Here is an 18,550-nt window from a genome sequence, read left to right as displayed (position 1 = left end):
TTTTCTATAACATAATTTAATCTGCCTATTACCATTCTTTCCATTAATTTACACATATTTGATGTTAATGCAATCGGTCTATAACTAGATGCTAACGAATGATTCTTCCCAGGTTTCGCAATTGGAATGATTACACCATGTTTCCATGAAGAGGGAAGTTTACCTATTTCCCATATCTTATTGAAAAGTAGTAAGATAACAATCAGGGACACATCTGAAAGATGTTTTATCATTTCATAACATATATCGTCCTTCCCTGGAGATGTATGCCTGACCCCTTGTAGTACCCGTTTCAACTCATAGATGGTAAACCCTTCATCCATTACATCACCCTCAAGCACTCTTTGAACCATTGTATTGGGATTTTCACTCATGATTTGCTCTCTATACGTTCTCATATCATCTGATATGTTACTATCACTGTGAACCTTTACAAAAGCTTCTACTAACTCCTCTGCCTTTTCTTCATTAGATGTAATATATTTATCATCTTTGATTAACGTTGGGACACCTTTATACATTTGAATCCCTCCCATCTTTCTTATCATATTCCACATTTCACTTATATCTGTACTCTCACCTATTTCATCACAAAAAGTCCTCCAATAATTCCTTTTATTCACCCTTATTACTCTTCTTACATCTGCCTGGGCTCTCTTATATGCTATTAAGTCATCAAATAAATATGTTTTTTTCACTTTTCTTAACGCTTTGTTTCTCATTTTAATTACTTCACTACATTCGTCTGTCCACCAAGGTACTGCCTTTTTTACCCTGATACCTTTATTTTTTCCTATTACCTCATTAGCTGTATCACAAAGAATATTATTTATTTCCTTATTCAGTTCCTCTCTGTCTCCTAAATTTACTTTCATACCTGCCATTTTACTTTCACATATTTCTTTGAACTCTTCCCAATTTGCTTTTTTAAATCTCCACCTCTGAATGTTCTCTTCAAGACATTCCTCTACTTCCATCCCAATACTACATTTAATAGGATAATGGTCACTACCCATACTACTTTGCTCACATACTTCCCATACTCCCCCTCATGTTGTTGCAAACCTGTATGAATTTATTTTTTCTGCTGAACACAAAAGAAGATATTTTTAACCATACAGTTGATTGCATGGCCCCATTGACTTCCAATGTATGGAGAAAAATATACTGGGGAACTAAAGTCAGTAAGCAAACTAAACTAAAGTAACTTTTAGCTAACTAAAAGGGATAGTTCTCCCAATAATGAAAATGTTGTCATTACTTACTAACTCTTTAAGTTGTTCCAAACCTGTATGAATTTCTTTCTTCTGTTGAACACAAAATATTTTAAAGAATGTTGGTAACCAGACAGTTGACGGCACCCATTGACTTTCATAGAAGGAAAAACAAAAACACTAAGGGTGTATTATACTACATAGGGTGCCGTCTGGTTATCAACATTCTTTTGTGTTCAACAAAAGAAAGATACAGGTTTGGAACAACTGGAGGGTGAGTAATTGATGACGATTTTCATTTTTGGGTGAACTATCCCTTTAAACTAATTTTAAGAAGCTAATGTTCAGCTCAACTTCCCATTGTCCTTCCGCATTTAGATGTAAAAGGCTTTAGGACTTAAAAACTGAACAGCTTTAGCAGATAGACACCAATCTAGACTAAACAAAACAAAACTTTATTATTACAGATCCTCAAGAGGATGCATTCCAATTATACCAACTGCATTCTTTATCATAAAGTGAATCTAGAAACAGGTTGGATCCTTCCCATGCAAGATTCTTCACTTTGACCAAACCCATTTTGCAACCACACATACAAGTTTTTAAGCTTTTGTTGAAAGCCAACTCTGCTTGAAGTCACATTTTAATGCTGATCAACTGTTTGAGCAATTGATCTTCTTAAACCCTGTTCATTCAAACCCTGTCCCAGCACGTTCAAACCTGCAAAGTGTGCTTGAGGCTGTATTCCACTTATACAAATCCTAATAAGGGTACATGCCAATAACATTACTGTACTTTTTTCAAAGTCAACAAAAGAGTGACACAACAAAAATGCTTTCTTTGCTTTATTTGAACAAATAAAATGTAGGGTTTTAGGGCTGGGACTGCATCAATTCAAAACTTTATTTTAATAAAGTAGAATGTTAAGCTTAGAACTGCATAATTTCAAAAGGTGTCAAATTGCATTGTTACATTCAGCCTAATTCATGTCTAACACACTGCAGCTGTCATACATACAGTCTGTCTTCACTGAGCACAGAGATATCACCATTTTTTGATCCCAAACTGTCCTTGATTTTCATAACTAGTGTCTTCTGATCAGGTCACAGCATAACAACAGTCTTTAAGAAGTGATGGACACCATGTTGTTGGGGCTGAGAATCTCAATCCAGTAACCGTCAGGATCCTGAATAAAGGCCAGGCCCTTCATTTTACCTGCACGACAGACAGAATGAAAATAAAATGAAAATAAACAAAGTATTTCTGTATGACAGTTGCTTATTCCAGTGACATGTGGAAATCAATTTTATATTGTTGTCTGAGGTCAACTTATGACATTCGCTTGGTTTTTACATTCAAAAACATCAAAATGAATAAGTAATAGGCTATTTACTACCCTGGTTTTGAGCCTTGCTCCTGAAACGCTCGTTTTTTATGGGCGTGCCGCATTGAAGACTTTGAAGTAAACGCCCACTGCTATGATTGGATAACAGCTTTGCATATTATAATGAGTTTCATGTAATGCACGAATTGGTGGGCGGGGCTAAACCAGCAGTGTTGAAGATGGCGTTGATCTTCTCCTGCGGAGGCGGGGTTTGATACTCTTTGACGTCATAGATCCCCACTTTGAAAAACCTGTCGTTCGCTGTGCCTGGTGTCAATAAAAGCTTTTATTGGACTAACAAGGAAGTTTTCAGTTCTGAAACTTACAGGATATTCTTATAGTATGATGACCTCTTGTATGTCAAAAGCTCAAGGAAAAATTGATTTCCAAGTTCATCACCACTTTAAAAAAGTTATCCGGGTATGCCATGCAAACAGAAAATCTGCATATGATATACTACATAAATACTAAGAGTATGCTATTAAGAACACAGTAAACATACAAATATAAACATCCTAAATTTGTACATTCCACGAGACTAACATATTTAGAAATGAAAGTTTAGCTAGTTTGTTATTGGTGGAGATACACTATGTAACTAAAATAATTGTATAGGATAATATGAAAGAACTTACCATCATCGGGCTTTTTTACAAAGGTCACTCCATTCTCTTCAAACAGCTTGCAGGCAGCATAGACATCCGGGACAGCAATTCCAATATGGCCTAAGATAAATATATTTTACATTTTTAGGTTAATAATGTAATTTAAGTATATTACGTTCTTCTTTTAACCATGACTACATTTGCCATAGGGCTGTCCAATCAATTAATCGCATCTAACATAAAATGTTATGTTTATATAATATATATATATATATACATACACATAAATATGTTTCTGGCTATATAAAATATTGCAACATCATGAATGTCACAATGATGGTGAAATGCTTAGGGGACAAGTGTGATGAAAAGGGTCGCAAGCATTGATTTTAAACAAATCACCAAGACGGAACTCGATGGAATTCTCTGTGACATCTACGGAACCGTCAGAAGCTCCAAAGTTGAAAAATATGGCATCAGCAGTTATGAAGCGTTATGTGCCGGTCTGTGTTTGGGGGTTTTGGAGTTTGTCCTGGTGTTTAATGAGATACAGCGAATTCACGTCATCAAATAATGTTTTTGCTGGAGTCGACGCCTCTTGTACCTTATTGCTTACTTGAACATTACGTTTCCTAATGATGGCTTGCTTTATTAGCCACTCTAGTTTAAAGATCAGAAACAAAAATATATTAAAGGAAATAAATCTGAATTTGAATAGTTTTGCATTATCATTCAAAAATGTTCACTGAAGTCTGTGGGTATATATATATGTGGGTAAATATTGCTGTTCGGTAATGTAAACTGTTATATTGGTGAAATGTTTCTTGTGTCCATATAGTGAAATATTTTAACTATATTTTTTGTATCTTTTAGTTCATACATGCAACATGCAAGATGGCTGTTTAGTCAAAATGACGGTTCCTATAAATTAATAAACACCAATTTAGGCTGGAGATGTATCTTGAGTATAGTCAAAAGACAAAAAAAAAAAAAAAATATATATATAGTCTAGCCCGACTTCAATCACAGTCGATACTATGACAGGGAGAAATTGTGTTCTGCTTGTTATATTCACCAAAGCCTCTTGGGTCTGTGTTCCCGTTGTGGTAAGACGAGCTGTCATCTGTCTCTGAACCCCAGTTACTGATTAAAAAGAGAAAAGAGAAATACAGAATGGCACATGAAAACAGCTTCAAACCTTGGACCTCTGATGACAGGCTCTATAACAGCGGTCGGCAACCTTATGGCACACAGAGGGATAATCACAGAAGCGCGCACCTCGGCCCCCGCGAATGGTTTGTCGGATCTGTGTGCTAGAGAGGTTAAAATCTCACACTTTTACTAAAACTATAGACTATAGACCCCTTTTCAGTTAGTAAACATGGTGACGTTTCTTTGTGGGCGGAGCTTAGCTGGAGGCAGAACGATCCCTCTGGCCGCTTCACTAACGTTAGTTTGCAAGTTTTGTTAGCTTGTTTTTTTAACAATGACTGGAGAAAATCCGATTTTATCTTAATATGCAGGACTGTGATTGTTATTTGCAAAAGTTAATTTTAAAGGACGGAACCAGACTGGCTGACCCGCTCAGTCAATGGATGGACGATTAACGTTAACGCTACCTCCGGTTGAGTGGCCTGACTTCTACTACCTGATAGAGAAACCGAGGGTAAAGAGAAACTGAGGGCATTTAAATCTTTAGATGACTATAACTATGTGCTGAATGGTCAAGTACAAGACTTGTGTGGTACGATCCGCAGTTCTGCCTAGCCAGCGCCAAGAAGACGACAATGTAAAGAGTGACATTACGGTGCAATTTTAATGATGTGAATATTTTCTAGAAATAAATATTCCAGATACAGCATACTCATTTTTCGTCGATTCTTGCACCCAACAACACAACAAGATGACATTTAATAATAAAAATTATAATTTAAGCTCCTTATTATGTAGCCGAATCTGTGCTGGTTTGTATTGGCCACCTCCAGTTTTCCCTTTGCTTTGCCTCCAGCTAACGCTGTGACGTAATTGTGACGTCGGCTCGAAATTGGTCTATAAGGAATAAGTACCTCAAATTGTACATCCGTATGTAAGTTTCAGGGACTCCTCTTAAGCTAATGTCCCGTGCCAGTGATTATCCCTCCGCGTGCCAAAGGTTACAAACCCTGATCTACAATTAAAAAATGTTCAGGTCTTACGCCACATACTGTAAAGGCCAATTCACACTGCACCGACAGACACAGACAGACGGCAACTGAAACCTGGTTTCGGATCAGTGTGTAAGCGTCCCTGTAAGCGCTCTTTTTCGCAGATTAAACAAAGTTGGAATGTCTGAGAAGTGACGTGCTGTAATCTGGTGAATGTTGGTCTGCGTCTGTTGGTTGCAGTGTGAATTTGCCTTAACAGAACCTAACAGATATCACGGTAAAGTTGGTAAAGGGCTTTTCTACTCAATGCAGAAGGTTAGTGGTTAACTTTTAAATGGCTGACGCTGAAGGTTTTAACCTGAACTTACTGTGTGAGCTCTATAGTGGCTCGGCGGGAGAATGTCCAGGCTGTCCTCTCCTTCACATCTGCAGGGACCTCTTTCTTATCCTCATAACCCAGAAAGTAGAGGGTGAATCGCATGGAGGGAAAATCAAACTTCTGTAACAGCCTAAAATAAAACATTCGCATTAAAAAATACTTCATTGCAAAGGTCAGCAATTAAAGCTCATTTCACATTATTGCAATGCATTTTAATATGCAATTTTGATTATGAGCCAAAAGTTGAACTAAAATGCAAAACATTTCTACATGCATAACACATTTGGATATTATAAAGTAATGGCCTGGTTTCACAGACCAGGCGTAGATTAAGCCAGGATTAACCCTGGCCATTTAAACAGCTTTTATAAATGTGTCTTAGATAAAAGACAAAACATGTCTTGAGACAAAACAAAGGCACATATTGTAAGATATATCAGTGCAAGTTGCTTTCAGTTAAAACAACTTAAACATGCATTTTAGTCTGGGACTAGCTTAAGCCTTGTCTGTGAAACCGGGCAAATGAAAAGATCAAGACTGAACTCACATTCTCATTCACAGAGAAAAAGTTCAGTGCTGAGAGATGCAATCTTTCACAATAGTAAACTCACGTCATTCCCAGGATGCGTGTGTAGAAATCCAGGGATTTAACTGGATCCTTAACCCTCAGCATTGTCTGCTGCATCATGAAGTCCTACAGCAGTGGCATGAATAACTTTTGGTCAGAAGAACATAATTTAAAAGATGGATAAGGCGATGAAAATGATCAACAGTGGCAACCAAAAGTCTAAGACCATTTTGGAGGACTGATAAAAAAAACTTTTATTAGTAGTCTCAGACATTTGAGTAACACTGTATCAATAATAATAAAAATAATAATAATACAAATTTTTGCCGTTATCAATCTCTCTCTCTGTATATATCTCTGTATAACACAAAAAATATATTTAATGTAGTCTCTCATTCACCGCTATAGAAGTTTACCCAACTATGACGACTTCCGCTTCTGAGAAACCCGTAAATGTGAAAAGGGTCGATTCAAATTATTCAGCAGTGAATTTGGAGTTGAAAATAACCAGCTGATGCAGTTTCAGGCTGTGCATGATGCTTTTAGAAATCCATATCTGGTCATTCTGTAATATCTTGCAGCTCAGCTCAAAAAAAGAAGAGTAGTTTATCGTTTTGCAAATGCATCAAACATCAGTCTAGGAATCTCTGGTAAATGTTTGTACTGTAAATTCATTATTATTCATCTCTCTGATACAGGTGTTATTTTGTAGCATATCTTTGGTTAGGATTGTTTAAGACATGCTTTTCAAAGAATGGACACAAAGTGTTACAATAGAATTCCCTGATATATGAAGTTTGAGTCCTTATGGTAAAATCTGTCCGCTTGCACTGCTCTGTATGACACTCTAGGAGCCGCAGGTTAACACTTAAGCTGTGTGAAATGTCAAAGGTCATCATAGGAACTTTAAGTTAATTAAAATTAATTAAAATTAGGCTTGATTCTGAATGTAATGCAGATTGATATGTTACTAACATATCAATCTGCATTCCATACAGAATCAAGTCTATTTGCATTTCCACATGACTGAGCAATAAAGCAGTTACGCATACAAACTTAAACTAAGTTGAGTAACAAACATAGATGCGGATAAATCACTAATAAACAACGTAAGAGAGATGTTATGAATCGCACTATTTTCCTGCAGTGCTTGAATTATAATGGAGATTAGGGAAATGAGCGATCATCTTCGTGTTTGATTGAAAGGTCTCTAGTTCTGGACTCAAAAGCAGTGTCTTACTTTAGTGATGGGGTTTCCGTCTTTACACGCAGCGGCGGCTGCTTCGTTCGTCAGCCCTTGGTCGGTCATTTTTAGGTGTGCTTCGGCTTGATGTTTGGTGACTTACAGCTGACAGTCTGGCAGAAAGAACCCGCGCAGGAGGCGTGGCCATTGCGTGCAACGTCGGCGGCGTGACGTACCTGTGGGAGGAGCCATGAAATAACTGAGATGCTGTAGTTTCCCTTTCCTTCCTGCAGAGGGAGACACAATTCTCAGTAAAAGTGTGTTTACACAAATGTATTGAAATCATGCATGGATTGTCAAGAGAAAGTGAGTGTTCTCTTCCCATCAACTTAATAAATTATAATAAGTGTAGGAGGAAAAATTACAGAAAGAAAAGGGTTAATGAACTGAGAGAAACAGGGGAGGCTATGAATGAATGTGATGGAGACTGTGGCTCACACATTTACACTCATCCTGTAAGATGACAGAAGTATACCACATCCTGTGTGAATGAGTGAATTTATGAGCTCTGTGTGTAAACTGAAAATGTATAGATTGAGTGATATATTCCAGAAATCGGATCAAATGTATTGTCAACTCATTGACACAGGTAAAAGGCATAAATACAGTGCTATGCATAAGTTTAGACACCCATGCTAAAGTTGACTAAAAAGAGGAATAAAAAATCATCTTTTGGAAATTGAACTTAATGCCTTAATTAAAAAAAAATTAGGAAAAATCCAACCTTTAAGGACACCAATTTTCTTTGTGAATGAATAATGTATCGTAAATAAATAAATGTTCTTCCTTAAAATACAGGGTGCATAAGTCTGGACACCCCTATGTTAAATTCCCATAGAGGCAGGCAGATTTTTATTTTTAAAGGCCAGTTACTTCATGGATCCAGGATACTATGCATCCTGATAAATTTCCCTTGGCCTTTGGAATTAAAATAGCCCCACATCATCACATAGCCTTCACCATACCTAGAGATTGGCATGGTTTTATTTCAGTTAGCCTAATAGCTGGTTTGATTTGCATTGAGAGATGATCTTAGGGAAAGTACTCCATGCCAATCTCTAGGTATGGTGAAGGCTATGTGATGATGTGGGGCTATTTTAATTCCAAAGGCCAAGGGAACTTTATCAGGATGCATAGTATCCTGGATCCATGAAGTAACTGGCCTTTAAAAATAAAAATCTGCCTGCCTCTATGGGAATTTAATTTAATTGTGTGTGTGTGTGTGTGTGTGTGTGTGTGTGTGTGTGTGTGTGTGTGTGTGAGGGAGAGATAGGAATACAGATCCTCAGTCAATAAAAATGCAAATGTAAAAAAAAAATAAACAAATGTAAAAAAAAAAAAAAAAAGTAATTATATTAGAACATTTAGAAACTGATGAGTTTATGCGATTGTATCACACACAGCATGACCGATCCTTTAGATTGTCTTAGGAAACGGACGAATTGTTGGTCATAACAAGGATTAATACTGTTTAATAACTTATAATAAAAAACATAAAAACTTCAAAGTATATAAGGAAAAGGAGATGGAGCTCAGGTAGATTAGGGGGTGGGGTAGATTTTATTTTTATTTTGAATTTAACAGTTTAAATCTTAAAATGTTATTGCTAGCTATTTGTAGCTTACATTTCACTTTGCATAGTTCAATGCAAACTATTCACAGCGTGCTTAAAAATAAAAAATAAAATCTAAGAATATAATTTTTTGATTGACAGGCACAAAATGTGACGACTTGTAGAGATGAACCTTGTCTTGCAGTGTATGATTATACATTTTGAGTGTTTTGTACATGCACGTTTACACAATCTTATGTGAAAACGCACACCTTTGATTTTCTTGAAATGTGAGATTGAAAGGAGTTTGCAGACCATGTCTAAAGAAAAGCAACTTTGTTATTGGGGAAAATAATGTGAGAAAACAGGACAAGATGCATGTTTTGAGCAGATTCATAGTGCATATGTATAACTTTATTTTAGAAAATTATTAACATGATTTACTGCAACTGTCTTTAGTATGCAAGCAATTAAGAAAAACTGTAATAAAAAAGAAACCATGTGAAGCTCTTCATTGGCATCGTGCAGGTACAAATTGTCAATAAGAAGGGCATAGCTGAAAACAAATAAGAATAAACCGTAGGCTAAATCATAAATTCATGACATGCATGAATGTACATCACATCAACTTTTGTCTGAATGCAGTTTACGATGCATATCCAAGGTGTATTTATAAGGGAAAGTCTTTCCACAGTCTGGACAGGAGAAAGGCCTCTCTCCTGTGTGAATCCGCATGTGTTTCTGCAGCGTCGAGCGGCGTGAGAATCCGCTTCCACACACGGGGCAACAGAACTGTTTTTCAGAATGAGAATCGCTGTGGTGGCGATTAAGATTGGTTTGACTGAAGAACGTCTTGTCGCAATACGCGCAGGCGAACGGCCTCTCGCCTCTGTGCTTGTATAAATGACTTTGGAGTGCGGTGGAGACACAAAACTTCTTCTCACACTGATCGCAACTGAAGCTCTTCACGATCTTTCGTTTGTTACCCGTGTGGATGGTGTTGTGCATTTTAAGCCATTGTGCACACCGAAACCCTCTCCCACAGAGTTCACAGGTGTATGGTGCTTCTCCTGTGTGTATTCGCATGTGACACGCCAGATTTGTGCTGCGCCTATATTCCTTGCCACACAATTCACAGCTGAATTTTTTACCAGGGGTCTCTGATGAACTCTCCCGTTCAGTATTAGACTCGTCCATTTTGATCTCAGGCTTCATATCGATGCAGCCGGGACACCAAGAGAAACAGCAGCTACTGGAGAAACAGATTGAGAAATAAAACACTCATATTTATGTAGTTGTATATATTTATTAGTTGTATATAGGCTAACTCAAAGTTGCAAGAAAGAATATAAATAGTGTGTGCATGTACAGTGAGGGAATTGAACTATTCTAAGAAACATCAGTTGGTTAAAAGGCAATGCTGAAAGCTAGCTCTGAAAACAACTTTACACTTGCTTTGATTTAGCATCTAATCTAATAGCATTTCAAAGAGTAACTTTGAAGGGGAAAAAAAGTGGGGAAAAAAAATGGTAACACTGAATGTCACTGTAATAATAAGTAAATGTTACTGTAGTAATAACTATAAAGTATGCATAATTACATGCATCTAAACCAACCCTTATTCCTAACCCTATCCCTTCGTACAAATGAGGGTTTAAATGAGCAACCAGCTTGGTGAAATTAATATTTATTTTTATTTTATTTTTTAAACACCACTACAGTAACCTGCCTATATTTGCGGGTTTTCAAAATGATGTGTCAAGTTAAAATAAGCTTAAATATGTTAAAATATGCTCTGATAAGCGAAAACATCTAAATGTTTGTATGATGCGTCTTGCGGATGACACGACACGGCGTTCTAAAAGAATGCCGTTTTAGAACGTTCTCGCGATCTCTGTGAAAGAAAAAAGACGCAAAGAACTGAAATGAGAATAAAAGAAAACAAAAACAGGTCAGCAGCTGCAAAAGACACAAGGTGCAAGAGCAATGGAAATCCCCTCGGTCTAGTGCATGTTTAAAAGGCAAAAGCAAGGCTTTCTGTGTAACAGTCCGTTGCAGCTTTCATAACCTCATATTATCTGAAAAACAACTAGGAATGTTCGTTCTTTAATACATTTGTCAAACCACGTAACTATTTTAATGCGACGTTAAACCCCCACCTATAAAGACGATTTAAATATTTCAATATAGTTTCTTTCAGGGCTGGGTATTGACAGACGGCTACTGCAATCTGTCACACGTCAAAACGGCATTTATTGCATGAATCTCGTGATAAAAGTGACAAAATATGAAAGCTGACACTTTGTTTCATATCAAAAGTAGCAAAGCTTATTTCTATTATTACATGGCATGGCATGGCAGTGTGTGTTTTTTGCTTAGTAAAATAAAACCTGAATTTCACTATTCATGCATTTCATTGTGATTCTAGCCAACCTATTTAATGAAGCATCAAATAAACTTTCACTGCTTGATTTCCTCGTGCCCTGAAGGCGGCCTCACATTCCTGACTGTGATTGGCTTTCCCAGCAGTGACTTTCCCAGCAAGTATTTGGAATTGGGGATTTCAGAGTCTGCGTCATGAACTGTTCTGAGACACAAAGGCCTGAGGATCCAAATGCAGTTTATTTGAGTAATCCAGAATTGCAATCAAACACAGGCAAAGGTACAATCACAGGCAAACAGGCAGGCAAGGGCAAAAAGGGAATAAAAAAAACAGGCAAATATCCAAGAGACAATGTAACCAGGGAGAATGCTCAGAAATGCAGTATAAACACTAAACAAGACTTTGCAGGGAATGACAGAAAGAACCAGGCTTAAGGCGGACATACACTGTGCGATTTCAGCAAGGTACCTACTCACACTGAACGAGTAGATCGCATGCGATGTAAAGCCAAAGCTCAGGATTTCTGTGCTCACACTATACGGTCCGAACGTCGAGCTGCGACTTCACTGCTCACACTATATGTGTGAAATATGCCCGAATCAGCGCGATAAACCCTCGTGCCGGGTTGCCTATAGACGATATCATGTATCCAGAGATATTGTCAAAACAAGCATCAGCTATCAATATCAAGATGATTTAGCATTTCCAATTTATGTATTCAATTATTATTAGTAGGCTATTATTGTAGGCCTATATTATTATTAGGGAAGGCCTAGGCTACTTTTATTATTAAAGTGATAGGCTGTTAAATTGCCACGCAATAATTTCATAGCGCATCACCGCAAAACCAACGCACTGTGAGGATAATAAAATATCACAGCTTAGGCTACTCCTCCTTATTGAAAATTGTCTAAAACATTTAGGTCGATTACAATGAATTATTGGCATATCATTAATTATTAACCGTCTATAATATGTCCGAACACTGCAATAATTCATCAATGAAAATTAAAACAGCTTTATTTCAAAAACATTGTTTAACAAATTAATAAAAGAGGCAAAGTGTAGCCTACATCACTTGGAAGAAGTGGGTAATGCAGTGATCTCAAACTCAATTCCTGGAGGGCCACAGCTCTGCACAGTTTAGCTCCAACCAGCTCCAACTCACACCTGCAAGGAAGTTTCTAGTAATCCTGAAGACCTTGATTAGCTGGATCAGGTGTGTTTGATTAGGGTTGGAGCAAAACTGTGCAGAGCTGTGGCCCTCCAGGAATTGAGTTTGAGATCACTGGGGTAATGGTTAACCCTCAGAGAGTCCTCGGTCGCTTCTGACCGAAAAAATCACTCAGGTGTTGGATGATTGAGGAGGCGAACAGTTTTTTACTGTGTTCAAATGACAGGCGTTTGTCTAAAAGGAAGACGAATAAATGTTCAACTGTTAACAATGAGTGTGTGATCATGAGCCTTATTGAATTCACGTAAGAAAGTAAGCTATCAGTCATCAACCGGTAGCATTTAGTGGTACTTAGTCGCTACAGTATATATTTATTAGTTGTATATAGGCTAACTCAAAGTTGCAAGAAAGAATATAAATAGTGTGTGTGCATACAGTGAGGGAATTGAACTATTCTAAGAAACATCAGTTGGTTAAAAGGCAATGCAGAAAGCTAGCTCTGAAAACAACTTTACACTTGCTTTGATTTAGCATCTAATGTAATAGCATTTCAAAGAGTAACTTTGAAGGGGAAAAAAAAGTGAAAAAAAAAAAATGGTAACACTGAATGTCACTGTAATAATAAGTAAATGTTACTGTAGTAATAACTATAAAGTATGCATAATTACATGCATCTAAACCAACCCTTATTCCTAACCCTATCCCTTGGTACAAATGAGGGTTTAAATGAGCAACCAGCTTGGTGAAATTAATATTTATTTATTTTTAAACACCACTACAGTAACCTGCCTATATTTGCGGGTTTTCAAAATGACGTGTCAAGTTAAAATAAGCTTAACTTTTAAAACACATGGCACGAGACATATGCTCTGATAAGCGAAAACATCTAAATGTTTGTATGATGCGTCTTGCGGATGACACGACACGGCGTTCTAAAAGAATGCCGTTTTAGAACGTTCTCGCGTTCTCTGTGAAAGAAAAAAGACGCAAAGAACTGAAATGAGAATAAAAGAAAACAAAAACAGGTCAGCAGCTGCAAAAGACACAAGGTGCAAGAGCAATGGAAATCCCCTCGGTCTAGTGCATGTTTAAAAGGCAAAAGCAAGGCTTTCTGTGTAACAGTCCGTTGCAGCTTTCATAACCTCATATTATCTGAAAAACAACTAGGAATGTTCGTTCTTTAATACATTTGTCAAACCACGTAACTATTTTAATGCGACGTTAAACCCCCACCTATAAAGACGATTTAAATATTTCAATATAGTTTCTTTCAGGGCTGGGTATTGACAGACGGCTACTGCAATCTGTCACACGTCAAAACGGCATTTATTGCATGAATCTCGTGATAAAAGTGACAAAATATGAAAGCTGACACTTTGTTTCATATCAAAAGTAGCAAAGCTTATTTCTATTATTGCATGGCAGGCTTGCTTGTAATGTTTGAAGAAGTTTGCTCACGAATCAACGGGAAACATCATTGACAAAATCGATTTAATCGATATTGTCCACCCAGCCCTATTTTCCATTATGCACGTATTCAGATTTTAACTTAAATGCCTATATATTTGAGTTTTCACTTTAAAGGTTACAAGTTCAATCTGAAAATCACTGGTCAATTATCTTAAATCTTAATCATAAAGCACTTACTTGCAATGTTCTTGTTCAAGGGAACATCCTCGGAGTCTGAACCAGAAATGAGCAACTCCAACTTTTAACACTTCATTCTTCACTTCTCTCGGTTGAGTAGCAGAACCGAAGACAGTCAGTGCTGCCCCCGTCTGTCGTCAAAAGATGCTGAAAGTATTGCTCAGTAAATTGATTTACAAAAAATCTGTTGGGGGAGGGAGAATAATACATTTTTAAGCAAAACATAATTTTATAAATAGTGTTTTAACGGAGATCAGGTTATGATGGAAATTGATCATATTCATAGAGCAGTGCTTATACAGTAGTAAAAAAAATCTTAGGCACGTTAGTATTTTCACCATAAATTTTTTTTAAACCAGTTATTTATATACTTTGCTGTAATGTGTCAGTAGGAAATATCAGTTTACATTTCCAAACATTAATTTTGCCATTAATTGTAATAATCCAGTGAGATTTTTGTATGCACAAGGTGTCAGACTCCTCGTGCATACAAAAATCTCACTGGATTATTAAAGATATACACTACAGCAAAATATATAAATAACTGGAAATACAAACAAAAAAAAATACAAATGTGCCTAAGGCTTTTGCACAGTATTGTATGTATAACTTGAAAAAAATGTAAGCAATGTAGAAAAACTAAAAAAGAAATCAAAACTAAAAAGGAAATTATGTGAAGTCAAGCTCTTTATTGGCACTGAACAGGTATAATGAGATTCAGTAAGAAAAGAAAAAAATCAATAAAAGGGATGTGGCTTAAAACAAAAAACGGATAAATAGAATAAATCATAAACTCATGTGATGCATGAATGTGCATTACGTCAACTTTTGGCTGAGTGACGTTTACGATGCACATTCATGGTATATTCATAACGGAAAGTCTTTCCACACTCTGGACAGGAGAAAGGCTTCTCTCCTATGTGAATCCGCGTGTGTTTCTGCAGCGAAAAAAGGCGTGAGAATCCACTTCCACACACAGGGCAAGAAAATTGTTTGCTGTCAGAATGAGAATCGACCAGGTGTCGTTTAAGATTGGTCTGACTGAAGAACGTCTTGTCGCAGTGCGCGCAGGCGAACGGCCTCTCGCCTCTGTGTTTGTATAAATGACTTTGGAGTGCGGTGGAGCCAGTAAACTTCTTCCCACACTGATCGCAACTGAACCTCTTCATGCTCTTTCGTTTGTTACCCGTGTGGACACTGCTGTGCAGTACAAGCCAGTCTTTACGTCGGAAGCCCCTCCCACAGAGTTCACAGGTGTACGGCGCTTCTCCTGTGTGTATTCGCATGTGACGCACCAGGCTTATGCTCTGGCGATACTCCATGCCACACAAATTACAGCTGAATTTTTTACCACAAGTCTTTTTGCCATTTGAAAAGTGGGAGATGGATGGTTCAGCTTCTGTTTTAGTATCTGAAGGACTTCCATCAGGCACCTGAATACTTCTCACTGTATATTTCAGCCGTTGGCAAAAGAGCAAAGCCGATCCTTCCATTTTGCTCAGCACCAAAGTTTCCATACTCTCCTTAGTCGTCTCGGCCCTCGAAACTCCAAGAAAATTCTCAGAAGGCTTCATTTCGATGCAGTCAGGACTCCAAACCATCAACTAGGGAAACAGATTGAATAGAGATGTAAACATTCAGATTTATTCCTCAACTGTTCTCATCAAACCCAAATTCCCCATAAATGAATTATACAATAACCTCATAAGTTATTTGGACAATTACTCCACACTCAACCTCAAATATGAAGGCTGTTGCATTAGAAGAAACGTAGTCTTCAATGAGAATAACAGGAATTGAGCATATGTGTGAGTATATAAGGAAGTTATTAGGCACTAACAAGTTAACAACAGGAAAGAGTCAACATAAGAAAGTCAGTGAACCAATGACAGAACTTGTTTTCAAGTTGCAAGAATATTCATTTTGTGTCTGCATGTTCAGCAGGGGAGTTTTCGGCTAAGAGAACTACAGACTATTTTAAGAAAACTGAGGAAAGGAAAACTTTGTTGTGCATGAGCCTTCATTTTATATATATATATAAAATTAATAAATGTTTCCTCCCTGAAACCTAGACATAGAGAGAGAGAGAGAGAGAGAGAGAGAGAGAGAGAGAGAGAGAGAGAGAGAGCGCCTACACACACACAATGTTGTGTTACTTACCATATTATATGGGGACTGTCCATAGACATAACCTACTTACCCGTCACAGTTTTTAACATGTTCAAAAAACATAATTTCGTATGATTTTTAAAGCGGTTTTCCTCATGGGGAACAAAAAATGTTAATGGTTTTGCGAGGACATTTGGTCATAACGTAGGGAGAGACCCTAAATGTTTGTCAGATTTGTTTGTCGTTATTTGTCATCTCTCAACACTTAGACGCAGTCAGAAACCTACTGTTAAACAATTTTAAATCGTAATAACAAAGCTCTTACTTGCAAGCCGGCAATATTTATTGTAGTTGCAATGAACAGAACATTATTTGGTCCATTTAAAACTTTCTCGTGCATGCTTTCTTCTTCTTTATTGCACGGTTGGACAGCATGACTAAAGTTACACAGTACTGCCCCCTTCTGCTTTCAGGAGGAATATCACATTCATTTGCCTTGGCTTGAAAGGTCCGTGTATTTTGTTGCTCTTGCCATACACGTAACTCTTTAAGATTTACAGCGCCATTGATCACTATGTTGAAATAAGACAATGAATTATTAGTAGAAGTTAATGTCAGCTCATGTTTGCTCTGTGTGGATGTATTGGCGATGTGCTGTGACTCGACCTTGAAGAGGAAGATATTGCCTGTGTTTTATTTTTGCAGGAGTTGTTAGGAATGTGATAGGCATGCTATCATGTGACCATGCCAAAGGAACAGTCAACAGCCGCACAGATAAGAAGTGATCCCGATAGCATGAATGAGAACTTAACGTGTCATGTTTATTGTCTTTAAATAACCACATTTGCATAAACTTCACGTTCGGACATTGCTTGAATTACCTGTACTGTTAACCAAGCAGAACCTTTAGAAAATGGCATAAACTGATCTGTATTGGTTTTTCTGTGTTCTAAGATAGTTCGAGGCTGGATTATCATTTTCTACGGCGTTTGGAAGGGTGGAGAACTCGTGTCTTCTGTAAACTTTATCGACTAATTGAACTTAAAGGGATACTCCACTTTAAAATGAAAATTCTGTCATCATATACTCACCCTCATGTTGTTTCAAACCTCAATAAATGTCTTTCTTCTGCTGAACAGAAAGGAAGATATTTAGAAGAATATCAGTAACCAGACAGTTTCTGGTCTCATTGACTTCCATAGTATATTTTTTTCCTACTATGGAAGTCAATGAGACCAGAAACTGTCTGGTTACTGACATTCTTCTAAATATCTTCCTTTCTGTTCAGCAGAAGAAAGACATTTATTGAGGTTTGAAACAACATGAGGGTGAGTATATGATGACAGAATTTTCATTTTAAAGTGGAGTATCCCTTTAAAATTTGACTCCTGGTCTCCATTGAACATTTTGGTCTGTCTTTATGGGGTCAAACTTTGTTCCCCAAAACTGTATAGTCGACTCTGTGTAAATCCTTTGGTGTTCTTGTTCTGCAATAAAATAAAAAAAGTGGGAGATTTTTAAGACCATCAGTATAAATTCATAAAGTCATTGAAAGTAATGTAAATTAAAATGAATGAATATATTAAATAAAATGAGGTTGTGGTGGCTTATTAACGGTCACATACTGTTATTATCACTGGCGAGCAGAATGTTAATTTGAGTACTTTTCCCCACTCATCCTCCTATAGGCCTACGTGGAGTGGTTGCATTCATTTCATTCCATCCCACGTTTTCTTTTTTCTCTCTGGGCAACTCCCGAACATTCCAGTTTACGTCACACCTTGAAAGTGTCAATCTCAAATTCAACCCCTGTGACCCCTGGGAGTAAATTTACCGCTTACTCACATTCCTGCCATGATTCACACAGCAGATGCCGAGAGTTTATCGTGTTGCTCAATAAATATGGTTTTATAAATGTATTGAAATAATGTATATGGTCAAGAGAAATTAAGGGTTATCTGCATCTACTAAATAAGGTAAATTATAAGAAGTGTAGGAGGAAAGTGTATTTAGACGTTAGTGAATGCAAAATTTCAGGATTCAAATACAGAAACACAAATGCTTAAATTTAAAGAACATTTACTCTCCATTAACTTGATCAAATCAACCTTAGATGGCAATAAATTATTTGACTTCTTGTAGAGATGA

At 37.1% G+C, this 18,550-nt stretch overlaps 2 protein-coding genes across 5 annotated transcripts; both read right to left on the bottom strand.

Annotated features, from left to right (window-relative positions):
- Window positions 1–2,044: 2,044 nt before the first annotated feature.
- Window positions 2,045–7,764, bottom strand: glo1 (glyoxalase 1). Its single transcript, XM_084092521.1, has 6 exons — window positions 7,535–7,764; window positions 6,338–6,420; window positions 5,716–5,856; window positions 4,279–4,346; window positions 3,234–3,323; window positions 2,045–2,429 (listed from the first exon to the last, which is right to left on the bottom strand). The coding sequence occupies exons 1-6, from the start codon at window positions 7,601–7,603 to the stop codon at window positions 2,338–2,340; spliced, it is 543 nt and encodes a 180-aa protein (XP_083948647.1). The 5' UTR covers window positions 7,604–7,764; the 3' UTR covers window positions 2,045–2,337.
- A 1,704-nt stretch (window positions 7,765–9,468) lies between these two features.
- On the bottom strand, window positions 9,469–17,506 carry LOC311069393 (uncharacterized protein). Of its 4 annotated transcripts, none has more exons than XM_084092513.1 (3): window positions 16,728–17,506; window positions 14,294–15,897; window positions 9,469–10,341 (listed from the first exon to the last, which is right to left on the bottom strand). In XM_084092513.1, the coding sequence occupies exons 1-2, from the start codon at window positions 16,800–16,802 to the stop codon at window positions 15,115–15,117; spliced, it is 858 nt and encodes a 285-aa protein (XP_083948639.1). In that variant the 5' UTR covers window positions 16,803–17,506; the 3' UTR covers window positions 9,469–10,341; window positions 14,294–15,114. The 4 variants fall into 4 exon arrangements, with proteins under 4 accessions (XP_083948639.1, XP_083948640.1, XP_083948641.1 ...); XM_084092514.1 differs by having other exon boundaries at window positions 9,469–10,338; XM_084092515.1 differs by lacking the exon at window positions 16,728–17,506 and adding an exon at window positions 16,454–16,716.
- Between the last annotated feature and the right edge of the window lie 1,044 nt (window positions 17,507–18,550).

This window comes from Abramis brama, assembly GCF_963993115.1.
Source record: "Abramis brama genome assembly, chromosome: 19".
NCBI lineage: Eukaryota > Metazoa > Chordata > Actinopteri > Cypriniformes > Leuciscidae > Abramis > Abramis brama.
Note: the sequence above shows the minus strand (reverse complement) of the source record. Positions and strands in the feature narration are given on the sequence as shown.

What these genes read in the sequence shown, in the direction of transcription:
- glo1 (XM_084092521.1), bottom strand. Translation starts at nt 7,603, where the DNA reads ATGACCGACCAAGGGCTGACGAACGAAGCAGCCGCCGCTGCGTGTAAA. An exon ending in ACGGAAACCCCATCACTAAA is followed by an intron (nt 6,421 to 7,534) that starts GTAAGACACTGC and finishes CCACTGCTGTAG; the next exon opens with GACTTCATGATGCAGCAGAC. An exon ending in TGTAAAAAAGCCCGATGATG is followed by an intron (nt 2,430 to 3,233) that starts GTAAGTTCTTTC and finishes TCTGTCGTGCAG; the next exon opens with GTAAAATGAAGGGCCTGGCC.
- LOC311069393 (XM_084092513.1), bottom strand. Translation starts at nt 16,802, where the DNA reads ATGCACGAGAAAGTTTTAAATGGACCAAATAATGTTCTGTTCATTGCA. An exon ending in TAAATATTGCCGGCTTGCAA is followed by an intron (nt 15,898 to 16,727) that starts GTAAGAGCTTTG and finishes CTGTTTCCCTAG; the next exon opens with TTGATGGTTTGGAGTCCTGA.